We start from the raw sequence: 17,740 nt of genomic DNA, 5'->3' as shown, positions 1-17,740 counted from the left end.
TGAGGCACATTTTCATGAAGACAATTTTGTCTTGCTAGTGTTACTTTTAATTTCAGGATTCAAACAAGTGGTTCCTTCGAGCTTTGTGTTAATGAAAGTGGACTGTAGTCAGAGTGGACTTTCATTTCATGACGTCCCAAAACTGGGCAACCACTAAAGGCAATTTCAATCTAAAAGTACAACAAACAAACTCACCGACTAGTAGCACGAACAATTTCGCACAGCACATACTGCAAACCAATACCGACAACAAAACCATGGCAGATCAGTAAGAATGACTAGCAGCTTTAAACAAGCATGAAGAGTGAAAATGTCCCGCTGGAAACAACGATGACCTCCACCGGTGACATCTCATCTAAGGTCACTCTTGGTCAACATCAGCAGACTGCACTACACGCCAGTCCACATAAATTTCTAACGCTCAAAGTGAAACAACCACAAAGTATAGAAAAGAGTTAGGACCTGTGGATACAAACCAAAATTATGGCCAAGACTAAGAAAAAGTGAAGAAGTCAAATTACATTGCACTCCTGTCAAGATTGCAGTTTACTGTGTAACTAAAGCCCGAAATCCTGACAGAAGGCCATGCATTTTGAACCGGATTCTTGAATGCGAAATGCGAATCACTGCCTTCAGAGGAGTGAACAGTAAAATCCTGGCCACACATACTGACATGTCAGTGCTGCGAAGACGTGCTGACCTTGTCTGCATTCCTCCTTCCCTTCCTCCTAGCTACAACAAAGCGAACCAAACATCCACCTGAACTTTGCTTTTTCCAATCCTCAGTAAAGAAATCTCTTCACGCCTTCACACACTGACAAATAGCACAGGTACTGTTAATGACTACGGCATACATCTACAGGCCAGTCTTCCATTTTTATGGTTTATGGGGGTTTAACTTTCCAAAGCGACTCAGGCTATGAAGGACACCGTAGTGAAGGGCTCCGGAAATTTCGACCACCTGGGGTTCTTTAAAGTGCACTGACATCGCACAGTACACGGGCCTCTATAATTAGTAGAGCTGTGCGAATAGTACTTCTTCCGAACCGAATCGAATATGAATAGTGTAGCTCTGCTGCCAGATAGAATTCGAAGAGTTTAGCTAATAACCGAATCGAATATGAATCGGATATTCTGACTAATATTCAATGCTAGTGCAAATATTCAATGAGCAATCGTGAGTAACAGCGAAGCACTGCTTTCGCAGTTACAGCAGTGTCTGTTAAAAGAAGGTAAACTGATCCCAACTGGGGGGTCGCAACACGAAGTCAGTGAATTAACTTTATCAGTGGCATGTTATGCTGGTAGGAAAAGTACATTTTGCTGTTGATAATGGCAGATAATAAACTAGCAGCACTTCTCAGTGCATGAGACGGGCAAGAGCTTCTGTATGAGGCATGGCATCTGGGGCTGAACCTGCCTGGGCCCTGCTGCTTTGTCCAATCTCTGAGGCCATGTATGAGGATTACGAACACCGCCACATGAATTGAAATCGCCGCAGTGCTGAACCCTCCATCCCAAGCATACCGATCGCGACAGCATGGTAACGTGGCATGTATGGTCCCTGTTTTTGGAATAGTCATGGAAGAAAAATACGGCGGGCCTTGTTAGAACTTCATGCCAATTATTCCAAAAGTATTTGAAAACATGAAAGCATATTCGATTCATTTCCAATAATTTTGATCATACACTATTTGATTCGTTTGAATAATCAAATACGAGGATATTCGATTTGGCATCCAAAGTTCCGAATATTTGCACACCCCTAGTTTTTAGGAATAATTTCACCGCAGTGTAAAACAGCAAATGGGTGGCCAGCCTATGTAGGGATCATCGCCAGAATATTGAAGGATGAAATAGGTTTATTGGGCTGTGTAATCATTACTGCTTGTCTCTGAGACGATTGCAGATGCTGACAGAGTGGCATCCAATGACCAGCTACAATGTTTATTCATTATGTAAGAGGCCAGACTTCAGGAGCCATCAACAACAGCAAGATAGAATTTCTTAGACCATTCCTTCGGATAATGCACAGAGCTATGATGTTGACGACAACATCACTGAACACACAACATAAGTTGAAAAATAACTTCTCTACTACCGAAGACACCTGCTGCCGAGCTCAATTTGCATACTTCTTGTACAATGTATAAAATTTTATGCTTCTTATAACTAATTTATTTGTTGACCACTTCAAGGGCTCATCAGTGCGGCTACACAGTTTTAAGACACACCTACTATCTTCACGGTACCGCTTTTTACCTAATCTGTCATTTATTGTAGTCATCTTTACCTTGCCAGGACAACATTGTTCAGGTATCATTTTTACTAAAATGTGAGCAGAATGCTATAGCTTTGCCTTGGTAATTGCAATAAAAGTGACCTCTTAATGATAAATACAAAGAGAACACAACAAGCGGCAGATTTATGGGTGACTTTTGGAGGAGGCAGTTCCATTTAAAGGGACAATGAGGAGAACTCTATCAATTTTTTATTCTTAGCAAAATCTGATAGTTTGGCATTTCATGGCTTCGTTGCCGCTTGTCCGGGCACGAAAGATGCATTTATTTCAAAGAAATTTGGATTCGAAGATGAAAAAGTTTTTCCCGCCGCTCTGATTCAAACTCAGGGAACTCTTATGACGCCACGGCAACTCTTATGACGTCTTAGAACGGAGCGACGTGACACGTGACGTAAATGCAGACTCCGTGATTTCTGACGGCTAGCGGTTCGGTGCGCAACCTTCCTTTGCCAGCCTCAGAGATTCGCGACATCCATGAAGTAAGGAGAACTCCTCCAAGGTGCCGCCTGTTGTCCTAGGAAGTCATCACGCTTGTACTTGCGAGATTGGCCTGTGGCGGCGATACCTGTATTTTGGTTCTTGCTATTTTCTACATTACAAGAGCTTTGTTTTCAGTAAGAGTGGCGTTTTTGTGATCAGGAGCTGCTATTCTATCGATACAAGCCAACTTCAATTTCTCCTCAGTGTCCCTTTAAGCCATGTATTTCTTCAGACTTATTTTTGTCGTAAAATGGGGTGTGTAGAGCTTTATACTTAAACAGTAAATGAAAGCTTAATACATTCCGTGCATAGCATGCTAAATAAAAATACGAAAGTACACCCTCCTCAGATCCTGATGCTGCATGCATGTTCAAGAATCCTAAACCTCCAATTCATTTACAACACCATTCATGCCACAGAAATTATCGCTGCATAACAAGCAGCTTGTATGGTTCTGATTTATGCTTTTACAGAACAACACTGTTTAATGGGACCTTATTAAGACAGTATGCTAATTTGCCTCTTCGTTTTGCAAAAGTGCCAGGAACTGTAAATGTTACTGAATTGGTGCCATCAGTATTTCCATCTTTTACTGCTATGTGTCAGCCCTTCCTTCTATAGCCCTTGAAGTGACTGGAACACATTAAAGTCAATTAATTTATTGCTGCCTCAGGTGCCACCACCATGAACCTTATTAACTCTCATAATGAATGCAGCTTTTTTCCCAAAAATCTCAGAAATTTTGGGGTGCATTCATTAGGCAAGGTAAATGTTCATAAAAACTGTAAGCTGAAAAAAAAAGGGGAAAAAAGCAGTCTCGTGCAATAAATATGTACTGCACCTTTTATGACTCTCCTAAATAAAGTAAAGCATTATCTTCGGCACAGTTTTCGTGCTCGAGAACTTATTCAGGAACTTTTACATAAACCCGCACCTATAACTCATGTAGCAGCCCATAACTCTGCCCAAAGAGACCACAACTACAATTTTCTCTAGCACAACTTACAGTATTCAGCACGATGCACAGCTAGAATAAGTTTCCACAATCATTAATATGGTAGATCGAACAGAGCAACCCTTTGTGAGCAGGCATGGTCTCTATTGGCTCTCATATTACTTACAGAACATGCTTATTTACTATTCACCTTGTAGGGTGAGGTATAGTAGTCTCTGCATTGAAGAGATGGTGCTTGATATTATTGTGCAGCTGTTTTGCTATTAAAAAAAAAGGGCGCCTGCTTGTTCACTATCATCATTGTAGGCTGCAAGCCAGAGGAAAGGTTAGTTGGTTTACGGGGCTTAATCTCCCAAAGTGACACGGGTCATGAGGAACGCCATAGTGAAGGACTCCGGAAATTTCGACCTCCCGGGGCACTTTACAGTGCACTGACATCACACAGTACTCGGGCCTCTACACTTCGCCTCTATCGAAATGCGACCGCCGCGACCATATCAAACCCGCGTCCCGTCAGGTGAGCAGCCGAGCACCATAACCACTCAGCAACCGTGGCAGCCCAAAAGAAAGGCATGCATTTATTATTACACAACGGGAGAAAAACTATGCATTTTGACAGCCGAAGGTTGGAGTGCATTCGTTATGCAAGTAAATACGGCACTCGCTTAAAAATGTGGACCTCAAAGTCTAGAAACCATAAGTATCAGGACATCCATGTGATTATATCTCTCGGTTATAGTATTTGGTTCAAGCCCTTGCACAGGTACCAGTAGCAAAACAGACCCACAAGTCTCAATTTGTTCTCAAGGGCTACACAATTGGCTGAGAACTACAGCCTCCCCGAAGCATTTGCAATGGCACGACAAAAGTTTATACAACTTTCTGACAGGCTAGCTGGCTGCCTTTCTTTCCTCTGTCTCCAAGTTTCCTGTGTTCGTCCTGTTAGCGCACGCTATTTAATAGAAATGTACCAAGTAGCCCGTCGGAAAGTTCTACTACAGCATATATTTTCTACTACGGGTTCTTTTATGTGTCTTCAACCCAGGCAAGCTGCTGCTTCGGTGTGTGTGAACCATATCGCTGCCACAATCTACCGTTCTCGTGCCTTGTCCTTTTACATGAAGCGAAGACTTGTGCCAGGGGAAATTCAACAGCTCTTTGGTGCTCTTCAGCCCTCCTGGGGTCATGCCAGGAGGATCTGCAAGATTCTCAAGTCTGAAGCCTGGAGACAAGTGCGATACTACTACGATTGGCTCCGCATCCTGCTGTATGAAGGAAACGGCAACTTTCTGGCTGAATCCCTCTTCAAAGGGTACAAGAGGCTCGCAGCAGAAACTACCGAGTTCCTGTGGCAGACAACGAGACTTGCGCTTACACCTGCTTCCACCTAAAGTAAGTGCAAAGAAAAAAAAAATTTTTTTTTAATGCGCTTCTTTCCTCTGTCTCCATGTTTCCTGTGTTCGTCCTGTTAGCGCACGCTATTTAATTGACAAAAGTTTATATGGCATGTAGCATACTCCGCCATTCTGTAAGAAATGCTGACATCAGGTAGCGATGCTCCTTTCACACAGGGACCTCAGAGGCCATTTAAAATGAGGCCCTTTCATTCAAAGGCACACGGCACATTGTTACCCAGTATAAACGCTGCGCTTTAAGTCATAAAAGGCATTAAAAGTAAAAGTGGCCTTCCAAAAGCTCTGAAGCCTCCAAGCAGCCTTCAAGAAACAATGTGATCATGACGCCATTCAACTTAGAAATCTAAAGGTAAATGAAAACTAATAAAGGCAGCTAACAATGCTTGAGAACATTTTATAGCCATAATAAAAGCTTGTCAAGTTACCGTCTTGGACAGGTGCTACCTCAGCCATAAAAATAAGAATCCATTAGCAACAACAAGCACCCATGGTGTCCAGGACTACAAAGAAACCTGTGGTAGAACTCCAACGAGTATCTAGTTACACTGCAACTCCTTTCAAGTTTTGCTCCTTCAGTGAAACAAAGTGTCGTTCCAGAAACGTCTCTGCAAAGTGCCATGTGTCAGGGTAGATATAAATCCTGGAGCAGCTAACCTGGGTTAAAGCCACACATAAGTTCGTAAGTCCACACAGCCACCAGCTGTTTTTTTAAGCCAGGAAGCCCCCTGACATTGATATATCTGCTGCTTTTCACAATTTAAATCGAAACTGGATGCAACTGCTGATACAATTAATTGTTGATCATGCACTGGTCAATGTGCTGTTCCATAAAATAATTACTGCGCCAAATCCAGCAAAAACAAACAAACACAGAATGAGAAGACCCCAGAAATGTGGTGCCGATGCTTCTTGAATGATAAACTGAAACCCAAAAACTAAAAGCGACATGAAAGGTAGACTCCAAGAAACTCAGTGTACCATAAGAATGGAAGTCATGGAAGAAAAGTGTGTACGCCCATGCGAGAAAAGCTGCAGACGTTTATATTCAGGAAATTTCCTGAGAGCACGAAAGATCATGAGATGCCGGCAGGTACAACTACATCAGCTGGTACCTTATCAAATCATCAGAAAGGATTACATGCAGAAATATAAAAATGCAGCTGCCTACAATGCCCTCAAAACTCACCTAAACAAGCCCGTTTGCGGAGCAAAGCCATATTTTTTTCCTACATTCTCTCTGCATTCAACAGACAAGAAAAGCACCATGCCTGAACATACTTTCCACACTTCAGCAACAAAGTAATGAGAGAATCTCTGGACTGCCAAAAGTGAAAGGTGCATTCTATCGGATACATGAAAATAAACGCCATGAACCTTTATTGCCCAATACAAACTGCGAAGAAGGATTCTACAAGGACATGAGCAGATTCCATTTTAACGAACCATAGACTATGAGCGTGTATTGCAAAATATGGTGCTGGCAGCTGCACGTAACCTCTGGGCCCAATTTATTTCTCATTTCACTTAATATTGTTAAATGAGTAATGAAATACATATTATGAACTCTCACGACAACCACCGCTGAGGAAACTACGGAAGCCCTGTGACTAATCTCATGGAGGGACTATTACATGCATAAGACTCACAGAAACCAAAGCTGATAACAATGCGGAGCGAATTCTTCAGTCATGTCATCAAGTGGTTGACTCCTCCAATGCACCATGACAAAAACAAGCAGAATATGCCAATTCATCTAAGTGTGATCGGTATCAAAAGTGCACCACAAGCCGCAGCCAGGGCATTACAAATGAAAGCCAAGATCAACAATGAAGCACTTTGTCTCAAATGCTAATGCAGATGACATACAACTGATGGCTCGCCATCATCAGCATAGATAGCAACACCTGCTGAAAGGTGACAATAAGTGGAAAGAGACTGCAGCCTGCAGACTGCAAGCAAAAGCAGAATGAAGCACAAACAAAGTGAAGGCCCCGAATAATTAAGCACAGGCTTAAGTTTCTGAATGGTACAATGCCAAAACTTATCAGGACAGAATGAGGTCCTTGAGCCTTAAGTGCAGGCAACAGTTCTGTTTCACAGCTAAAATCTGCACTGCTGTCCTATGTGTCCTGTTGCAGTTCCCAGCACCCCAGATTGGCATGCCCTAAGCAAAACAATGTTGCTACTAACTACAATGGTCTGATGCCCAGGTTTGTATAATGGAATGGCCATGTTCCTATATGATTACCATATATGAATTTCAATCATGTCAAAATGGCCGGAATGAATGTGAATTGAAATCAGAGTGAACTGCTCACACTAAAAATGGCACTAAGTAGGAACCAGTATGGAGAGCAAATAATTGACACAAACGCTACCTTACTCACCCATCAACAGTATGAAATGATTAATGAAAAACACTGAAGGATGTTATTGTAGATACCCATCAGTGATATCTCTCGTGAAGAGAAAGGACAGTGTTTGAACAAAGTGTGCAACGCCAAGTGATGCAGCAAACATGGATAAAAGAGACAGGACACCATTAAAGACCCTTCTCTCTGCAGGCATCACACGTGAGGGAGATAAAACAGGGGGCTTGATGTTCACCACAGCACACACACACATACACATGGACGCATGGGTTCCACCACAAGCACCAACTCGACCACGGAACGGAAGAGGCAGGCAGGTAAGGCACGTCAGAACTGCACAGCCGGCCCACGGCGAATTCCACTTCAACGGCGGGGGACCACACGGGAACCCTCAGATCGATGGTTTTCGGACCGGTGGTCCACGATGGCAAGGTGTCTTGATGGAAGCCAATAACGCACACTCCGCCACCTGACGTCACACGCACAGGAGTCGTTTCAGCATGGCCACACACCGGTTGAGACGCGATTTAGGTCACTGCCTAGATTTTTTTTCTTTCCTCTCGTCTTCCCCCCCGCCGCCACCACAGCCCTCTCGCTGCGTGCCCAACTACGAAGTATGGATTCCAGCAACACGAATAACAGCGAAGGAACCATTGGCTGGCATGCACCGGGCCGACGCCAAGTGGTGCCGCCGAGCAAACGTCACCCAGAGATACCCCCGAGATCGGCCCAGCGGCGCAATACGCTGTGACCGCAGGCCTCGTTCGCAAAAGCCTCCGGCATCACCCGACCGCTAGCCGGGTCGGGCCTAGGAGACCGACTCGCGAAATGCCCAGACTTCTTGTGCATGTGCTCGCTTCCGAGAGGCGAGGTGACGTCGAAAACGAAAAGCCCAGCCACCTCCGACTCTCGTTACGACGAGAATTTGGACCGGTTTCAAATAGCACAGTTCGCACTTTTTTCCTCCCTGTTTTCGCTGCTTGAACATTTTTCTTCCCTCGCGAGGCGCTATTAAACTCCAATGAGACTTCGATAAAGTGTGTGCTAATTAACTGCACAGCTTGTTTCGTGCGATGCATCGCACACGATGAGAATCACAGCCGCGTTCGAATCACGAGCAGCGATCGCAACCTTTCACTCCAACGCAGCTACAAAATGAAGCTCCTCTACTACGCGAATCGGATAATTTATGGTGTTAAATGATGCACACGAACATCGCGCTGTACTATAGTGAAACGCAACACCTTGTCATTGACAGATAAATCTGCTAGCGAGCACAACAAAAACGACTCCTTTTAAAGCTCCATCTTGAATGTCCTGTCGCTGCGGCGCGGTCGGTGGCGCCGACCTACGCGTCTGCTCGGTGAGTAATGCCGGGCCGGCGACAATGTCAGCAGCGTACATCCGACACAACTGCTCAAACTTGGCGCAGTCACCGGTAATCGCGAATCGGAATACGTTTTTAACAGCAAGAGTTGAGCACAGCCGAAACACGTAGTGCCGTCTGCCAAGGTCTCACTCGTCGGGCCAGCGCAACTTCGGAGTCGGCGCCGCGGCCCTGCAACCTGGCGACGCAAACCCCGGCCAGGGGGACACTGGCAGGCCTTCCTCCGGCCTTCCAGTTTCTTGTAAAAAGAATAAGACGCGATCACAGCCCCGAAAACGACCGAGAAACAGATACCCCTAGGCCTAAGCGAAGTCGGAACATGGCCGTCTAGTTCGCGGATATCGGGCGGTTGATTACAAGGGGACTTTAAAAATGACTGCCTCTTACCTCGAAGCGATCTTGCTGGACATTGTGAGCGGACCAGAGCCCCTCAGTGCTCTCTCATGTTGGCCAAACAGTCAGCGACAGGGAACTTCAGCTGGACGAGCACCATTTTCCCTCGGTGAAAATAATTAGGCCTACAAGTCAAAACTCGGCAGGTAGCTCGGAGCACACCAGAAGATTTCGTTTTTTCCGTGCGCACTACATCTTGGCAGGATGAAACAGTGAAACCAACATTCACTCTGCATCCACCGCAGCACAGGGCAACCAGGCGATCATCACAACGATGGGCACAAAACGGCCGAAAATCCCGTTTGGCCGGAGCAACACGTTCCCAACGGGAAAACAGTGTTTACAAGTTTTTCGCACCGTGGCTGTATCCATCCGCGAGCAGCCATACCCCGCGCAAAGGCCGCGTCCGCTTTGGAATGTAGTCTTGAGCCAATTTCGACGTGTTGCGTTAAATAACGTTCTCGGTTCGTTGTCGTGCTCTACAGTAAACAAATATTCTTCATCTTATGTGACACACACGGTATTTTTCTTCTCAGGACGAATAAAGTGGCGCGCCAGGGCCAGTCGGCGCCAATCACAAACCAGCTGTGCCCCGCGAATAATTTCGCTGGGTTTTGCCAATGCGTCGTCTCTCTAAAGCGCGGGAAATACGATTTTGGTATGCGAAAAAACGCGTGCTTGGCGCGAACCAGTCGAGAAATCGCACTGATTTGGGGTTTGTCGCTATACTAAGGCGCGACTGTCAAATTTCCATAGAAAAAGTAGGGGATGCTAACTGAATTCAAGACGACATTGTGAATCTCGTACCCACACGCAAGTACATGTGTGTCTCGAACTGTGTGTTGAAAAACCATAAGTGTACTCATTACACGGCAAGCTATTTAGAATCTGGAGGAAAAAAAAGAAGAAATTAGTCGCATTTCAAGTGCTATGAAAATTTAGTCTGTTCTTTTTTCGCGCTTAAGGTCAGATGCCAGTTCCCCTTATCGAAAGTCGATAACGTCTGCGTAATAAATAACGCTATTAGTATCACACGAGATAATATAAATTTGGGCATGTGTCATGCATCGACTGGCATGCCTTGCTATACTTACACATGCATCACGATCCAGTGTCATAGCCCTTTTTTTTTTTTCGCGCAGGGGTAAGAGTGAGCTGAGAAAGTAGTTTAGTGAGTGGTTTTTGTCGTGAAAATTAAAATGGGCTCTCAAGCTCTCTCACATGACACGTCAACTGCGCCATTGTGGGGAACGAGGAGGCCGTGTTTAGCTAATTCTTGTATGAGTCTGCGCTCAAGAGAGGCTGGTCCCCAGGTAGCACCGAAACATTACAACAATGTTATTTCTTAGTTTGGTCAAATGTTATTTCTTAGTTTGGTCAAATGTCATTTAAACGTTAATGTCAATTTTTTCCAACGCTTCCTTGATGTCCCAAACAAACGCTAAAATAACTTTTGAGTAATATTGATTAAACATTTCACAACATAAATGAAACATTCTCCAAAATGGTACAGTAGCCTTACACGCGCTTGCAGGTGCGCCAGTTTTGGAGGTACAAAACTTAATCAACGCTTTGCAAGGATCAACAACGAGGGCGCGGCTTCAGCTCCACAATACAGCACAACATGTAACTCATAAAGTCACCTGCAAAAGGATACCATGGAGTCACGCTTATATAGCCATCACTGAGGGTTGTCCCATAAGTGATAGTAGCGAATGGGTAATAAGCAAAGCTCTCTAACAAAATAATGGGGCTGCGCATGAAATCTATGGCAGGTACGACCTAAAAGGCTTAGTTACAAAGTATTTGCTGCTTGAAAAATATCTTTACTCTAAGATCACCTGGGAAAACTTCTCCGACCAGGTGCTTGAAAAATATTTGCAATATTGTTTTATAGTGATGATTCAAACGTTAAATAACGTTCAGAAAACTACATTAAATAACTGCTTATTAGGAACGGTATTATAATGTTTTTGATACAACATATAACATTATTTGTTGATTTTAAACGTTATAATAAAATCACAAATTATGCTTTAGAAAATGTTTACTTCCAGTGTTAAACTAATGTTTTCGATATAACAAATGACGTCATCTGTTAATTTATAGCATTAATGTAACGTTTCAATGCAACATATAACGTTACTGCAACTTACATAACATTTTTTTATAACATTCTAATTTTCGGTGCTCTCAGGTCGCATTTCGATGAAGTAGAAGGTGCCCGCTGTAAGGTTCAAGCCACAAGATCAGCATCATCATCATCCCGACTCCGCCACGGTCGTATTTGCAAATAGAAGAAAGAAAACTAGCCGAAATACAATTTATTCTATAAGTTACACACAGGCTCGGTGGCATTACAATATAACATTGATTTGTGACTGTTGTAGGGCCTTTATTGTGTGCGTTGTAACATCACTAAATAAAATAAATGTTGATACCTTCGCAAAAATGATAACTAGAATTAAAGAAGGAATAGAAGAAATGGTTATCTAACCAACGCGACGCAATTTCCCGAACAGTTGTGCAATGGTTCATATTAGACCGACGAGCCGCCGCGGTGGCTGAGTGGTTATGGCTCTCGGCTGCCGGCCCGAAAGACGCGGGTTCGATCCCGGCCGCGGCAGTCGAATTTCGATGGAGGCGAAATTTTAGAGGCCTGTGCGATGTCAGTGCACGTAAAAGAACCCCAGGTGGCCGAAATTTCCGGAGCCCTTCACTACGGCGTCCCTCATAGCCTGAGTCGCTTTGGGACGTTAAATCCCCCATAAACCATAACCGTACACTGCAGCATCTAGACCTGCGCCCACTGACGGAAACGAAGATACTCGGCCACTGGCCGCAGCGGTCGTCTGCGGTGAAGGCCTCCAAGGCACTGCTCCGCTTTTTGAGGACTTCTGGCTTGCACGATAGGCTGTGATTTTACTGAATGCTGTGACTTTGCAGACTGACTTTAATTTCCTGCAACTGTCTTTTCTCCTTCATCTTTTTCTCCCCTCACCCCTTTCACCCCGTGCAGGGTAGCAAACCGGCTATTCGTCTGGTTAACCTCCCTGCCTTTCCTCCTCCTCCTCCTATTATGAAATAGGTAAAATAACGCGAAAATGAGCCTGTTTATGATGGTAACCAAGGAGAGGTGGCTACGTTTCGTTTCTCTTTTAGTAGCAGTGTCATGAAGGTTATGATCTTAACACGAACGTAATGTTTTAAAACTCTACTTTATTTCAGGGCTTGCAAAATTTTCAAGAAATGCATTTCACTTAATTTTCAACTCTAAAAGGTGATCTGTGTCCATACAACGCAGTTCAAAGATGACGAAGGGATATCCGCGTTTTCTTTGTCATTGCAGCCGGTCGCACTCTTATTTGCGGGAAGCCACACTAGGAAGTCCAAATTCAAATTTTAGTTGTTGCTTTTTTTTTCTCGTACAGGGTAATAGCCTGGCGGAATTGTATATAGCCGGAAGTTCCAAGATAAACAAAAGGGGTCGAATTTGCCATCCGTTTTTTTGTAAACAAGCCGTCGCCACTGGTGCAGCCTCTCAACTTTCTCGTTCCTAACCGTTAAGAATGTAGCCACTGCGCATACGTCGATTACTAAGGGGGGAGAGGAAACAGTTCACAGGGACATCTAATTGCATTATGTACTGAAAACGCGATAGCGTTAGAAGCTGTTGATTCACTTGCATTCACTTTCATGGTTGTGTTTGCTGACCCCTATAGCATTAAAACCCAATAATGGCCCTCGTATGCCCTTTCTGAGATGACGCGGAGGTAGCGCAAACACGCGGCGCCTCCGTATAACTCTGGAATGCAATCGCGTATCAATAGCGTTTGTGCGCAATGAGATTTTTTTTTTCTAGATGGAGCAGACGATGTATCGTTGTATTCAAAACTCATTCCAACCGATCCCTTGTTGCATATTTCTTACGCCGGCACTGTGAAAGGGCATGGATTCACTTGGCCCGTTATCATGCAGAGAGGCATACGATAATGCCTCCCTAATTGGTCTAATGATATTTAGTATTAGGCGGTAGCACAGCTTAGCTTCAATGCAACATTCCGCTGTCTTGTCCGTTTAGGCACAGCGAGGCAGGGCTCGGAATAAGCTTCTGCACTTCCAGACAGCACGTGTCAAACACCGGCAGTGGTAACGTCCGGATTTCTTGGACAATACTTTTGAATATTGGAATAGTGTATGGTATTGTTGCCGAAATATTGAAGGTAATTGTCCATTCTTCCGATGCGTAGCAAAGTCTTTCTTTTAAACTTTTTCTATCGCTCGCATCGAGTGGTTAAGACTGCTATAGAAAACCAATGGGGAACGCTTTTAACTGTAGCAAAAACGTTAATGGCAAAAAAAAAAATGCAAGCCTGCTGAGGGAAGATATGCGGATATATTTATTGTTATAGTGAAATCCTTCAATGTGCGAAAAAAATTTCGTTCATAAACTCTTTTTCGTTTAAAAGTGTTTTTGTCCAGATATCCTGGGTATGTAGGACATAACTCTGAAGTAAACCACAACTCGGGAATTTCAACTTTTCCGCGCAGGAAAATCCCGTCCGCCCTTCTAATTTCCACCTATCTAACTTGCGGGAGCGTCGCGATCAGTGGATGCCGTGCGGATGCCGTGCGGATGCTGTGCGGATGCCGTGCGGATGCTCATTATGCGACGTTGCCGTGTCTTACACGGAGCACATTGTCCACAATTGGCACAGGAGACAAGAGAATGACAAGAACAGCCAGAGAAGACGCGGTTTTACAAACATATTTAGTATATGTTTCATGTTTGTACAGGAAGCTGAAACCAGGCGTAGGAGAGAATATTAATCACTCTGTTACTCTGCCCCATACGATACAAAGGAATATCGATCATTTTGTCAATCACTCTCTCTCAAATAAAATAAACAAAGACGTCTAAAATAAATCACTCTGTCACAGCTGAAGCCACAGTTCACGGACGAGGAACCCAAGCCGGGGCCTGGACCTGCCCTGGTGGCTCAGTGCTTATGGCGGTCGACCGGTGCAAACGAGCTCGCGTGTTCGCGATCCCTGCGGCCGCATTTCGATGTAGGCAAAATGCAAAACCCCCCGTGTACTGATTCCTCGGTGCTCACTGAATAGTACAGGGGTTTCGAAGCTGACGCGCAGGGCTGTCCAAAGACCTGCTTCGTAGTACACAGTGCCAGCAACGTGCCGTTCTGTCTGCACGCCCGTCTGTTTATTCCCTCGCTTCCAAACGCATTCGTGTTGCCCATAATGTTGCCTCGGCTCGTATAAACACATTGATGAGATAGCCGCCGTTGCACTGTACGGAGTCGCGAAGGATACAGCCAGGAGGCTACGGAACACAGTGACGTTGTGGGCTGGAGCCGGTCAGGGCGGCATCGCGCTTTCGCAGTTTTTCGATACCACCAGCTGAATTGAAGGTTGAGGTTACCACTTACCATACTATATAGCGGGTTTAGCCTTGCCATTCCTGCGATTACTGATCGCACCTAGCGGCATTTTAAGTAAAAAAGGAGACACGAAGAAAAGCTTCGCCATTCGTGGCTGCTCTCCAGGGCACGTCTATATTTCCCATGACTAAAGGCCCCGTCATCTGCGTTGTGGCTGTTGCCCAATCATGAAATAGCGCAAAGCCATACTTGGGCATCAACCAAGTGTCTGGAAGGCGTTTGCACTTGAAACGTACCTCCCACATTCGCAATGTAAAAAGTCAGCGTAAGCATTTGTTTATTAAAGGGTCCGCATCTATAAACTCAAGAACAAGGGAAGCCTTTGTCCGTGCAAATGTATATTATACCTTTGAAGAATTTGAAATAAGTATGCAGAATTCAGTAAATATTGTTTTGGGTTCTATGGCACGTAAGCACCTAATGCTATCATGCTTCTCAAAAGAGATGCTATAACTAAGGAAAGAAAGGGACTCTGCAAAAACAAAAAAAAGACCTGTTAACAAAAGAACTGATAAAAAACGGACCAACCGACCGTCCATAGAACACAAAAGAAACCCATTACGCCATTTACTGCTCTTCATTTAAATGTGTTTTCGCACATTTTTAGAATTCATTAAGGCAGAACGGTCTATATATATTCACAACTTTACGCATTATTTCGAATTCGAATTCAGTTTATTTCCGTCAAAAACAATGGAGGGGGCTCTAACAAAAAATGAAGCAAGTTCAGTTTACTGCGTTCAAGCCCCCCTCTTCGTGGCATACAGTGACGACAGAATTCTATTCTAACAGCATGTGCATTTATATTTGACAGAACAAAGCAAATGTTTACAATAAGAAAACGCTTCATTAAGTGAGGCGTTTTCGTTCTTCTACGCTGCTGATGACGAAAATAAAAACGAGCTATCAAATTAAATTCACGCACATGTAGCAGATCTCAAGTTAGCTCGCTAAAATTTTATTATGCTGGGAGGCTTCGTAGCTGATGCTATTCTTATAATCGAGGTTCCAATGTCTCGTCCGTGAGTATATGCGCTCTCAGCTCCGAGCAACAAGGAATTCGCCACACCGCACATAAAACTAGTGCAGGCATCGTTGTCGGTGGCGTAAAATTACACACTAATAAAACAGTGATGCTGCCCTTTTCAGCGCGACAACCCCATCACTGTGGCTAATCTGCACGCAAAATGTTGCATTGTTGACACTATGCGAAGTGCCCTGAAAGTACTTATAGATTCCCACTGTGTTGTCATGATTATGAATTGCCCCTTGATGAAAAAAGAGATCTACGGGAAGGTCTGCCGACCACGGTTGGTCATCGGGTACCATTCCCAATGTCGAGAAAACGTGTGACTTCTGCCGGGTGTTAATTTACCATGTCGTGTATGCAAGACGGGCGTAGATACATTATTCAAGAGTCTGCAATCGAGTAAAGCGCGAAAGGAAAAACAAATGCGTTTTAGCTGCTGAATAACCAAACATAACGTCAGTTTTCTATCGTTTCGGTTTTGAACCGTTCATAACTTAATTGAGATTCATTTGCATGGCTACAACATAACAATAGTGCTTGACAAATTGTATAGAATATCTAAACAAACTCTAATATGAAACAGCTGGCGCAATATATTTCCAAAAGAGCTCGAATGTAAAGGCACCGAGTATATAGTCGCGGATTAAGTAAAATCACTCCTTAATATGCGCACAAAGCGTTATTGGCATGCAGAAAAGTGTCACAAGCCTCTGGTGAAATCACATCTCAACTTTTGTATAAGCACCAATGAGGCCATATTAAATTCTGCTGAAAATCTGCGCATAAATCACTCCTTAATATGCGCACAAAGCTTTAGTGGCATGCAGACAAGTGCTATTCAGACTCTTGTGGAATCACATTTCAGCTTTCGTATAAGTACCAATGAGACCATATTAAATTCTGCTGAAAATCTGCGCATATATGCCGAAGGAATATTTGCTGACGTTCTCCTTTCCTGAAAGCAGATATATAGAGATAAAAAAAATCTCGCATCAGTTTTACCTACAGCTGTCGACCGGCGAATTATGTCTTGCGACTTTAATTCTTACTGCGTGCACAACGAATTATTAATTGCGCATCTATTCATCGGTTTCGACTGCAAAAAAACACTGGGTGTACTACACTGTGACGTCGCAAATGCCGAGTCAAACGGGGCAGCAGAACTACGACAAACCGCTGAGGCGCCAGTGTATAAATTGATCATCTTCTGACGTACGCACTCCTAGCTGAACGTTACTGAAACTTGCAGACGTCATCACGAGCATATTAGATCACGATCATGTTACGGCCACATGGAGGAAGGAAAGCTAACCCTCGCTATCCAAGCTGCACGCCAAAGAGTGCGCCGGAAGTCATGTGCTTTCGCAAGGACTACTGGGAGTCTTTGGCTGACGGCGCAGCCAATAGTAACGTTGTGTGCAGCGACGTCGTCTGCTGCATTGTCTGCTGCGCATGCGCAAGCGCGCTAAGGCAGCGGTCAAGTCGGGGTTAAGCCTTCACGTCCGCGGCTTCAAAAAATGTGACTCAACAGCCTCTCCTCAATTCTTTCCTTCCTCCATGACGTCCACGGTGAGAGCGCCTCACTATTGAGACGGTCACCCAAACAATCACTGTAAAATAAAATCAGGGGATCGCAGCGAGCCCCGCCGCGGTGGCTCAGCGGTTAGGGCGCTCGACTACTGATCCGGAGTTCCCGGGTTCGAACCCGACCGCGGCGGCTGCGTTTTTATGGAGGAAAAACGCTGAGGCGCCCGTGTGCTGTGCGATGTCAGTGCACGTTAAAGATCCCCAGGTGGTCGAAATTATTCCGGAGCACTCCACTACGGCACCTCTTCTTCCTTTCTTCTTTCACTCCCTCCTTTATCCCTTCCCTTACGGCGCGGTTCAGGTGTCCAACGATATATGAGACAGATACTGCGCCATTTCCTTTCCCAAAAAAACAATTAT

General features: G+C 44.5%; 1 protein-coding gene across 2 annotated transcripts in view; it reads right to left on the bottom strand.

Moving 5' to 3' along the window:
• Positions 1 to 9,866, bottom strand: part of lilli (AF4/FMR2 family member lilliputian) — a 239,161-nt gene extending 229,295 nt beyond the window's left edge. The window contains exon 1 of one of the 2 annotated variants that reach the window (XM_077662607.1): positions 9,299 to 9,866. In XM_077662607.1, the coding sequence (XP_077518733.1) occupies positions 9,299 to 9,321 (23 nt within the window). In that variant the 5' untranslated portion in view covers positions 9,322 to 9,866. The remainder of the gene's footprint in view (positions 1 to 9,298) is intronic. The other variant, XM_077662608.1, reaches the window with a different exon arrangement.
• Positions 9,867 to 17,740: the final 7,874 nt, after the last annotated feature.

The sequence above is a fragment of the Amblyomma americanum genome, chromosome 4 (genome assembly GCF_052857255.1).
Source record: "Amblyomma americanum isolate KBUSLIRL-KWMA chromosome 4, ASM5285725v1, whole genome shotgun sequence".
Lineage (NCBI taxonomy): Eukaryota > Metazoa > Arthropoda > Arachnida > Ixodida > Ixodidae > Amblyomma > Amblyomma americanum.
The sequence above is the reverse complement of the archived record's forward strand: the minus strand, read 5'-3'. Positions and strand labels throughout refer to the sequence as shown.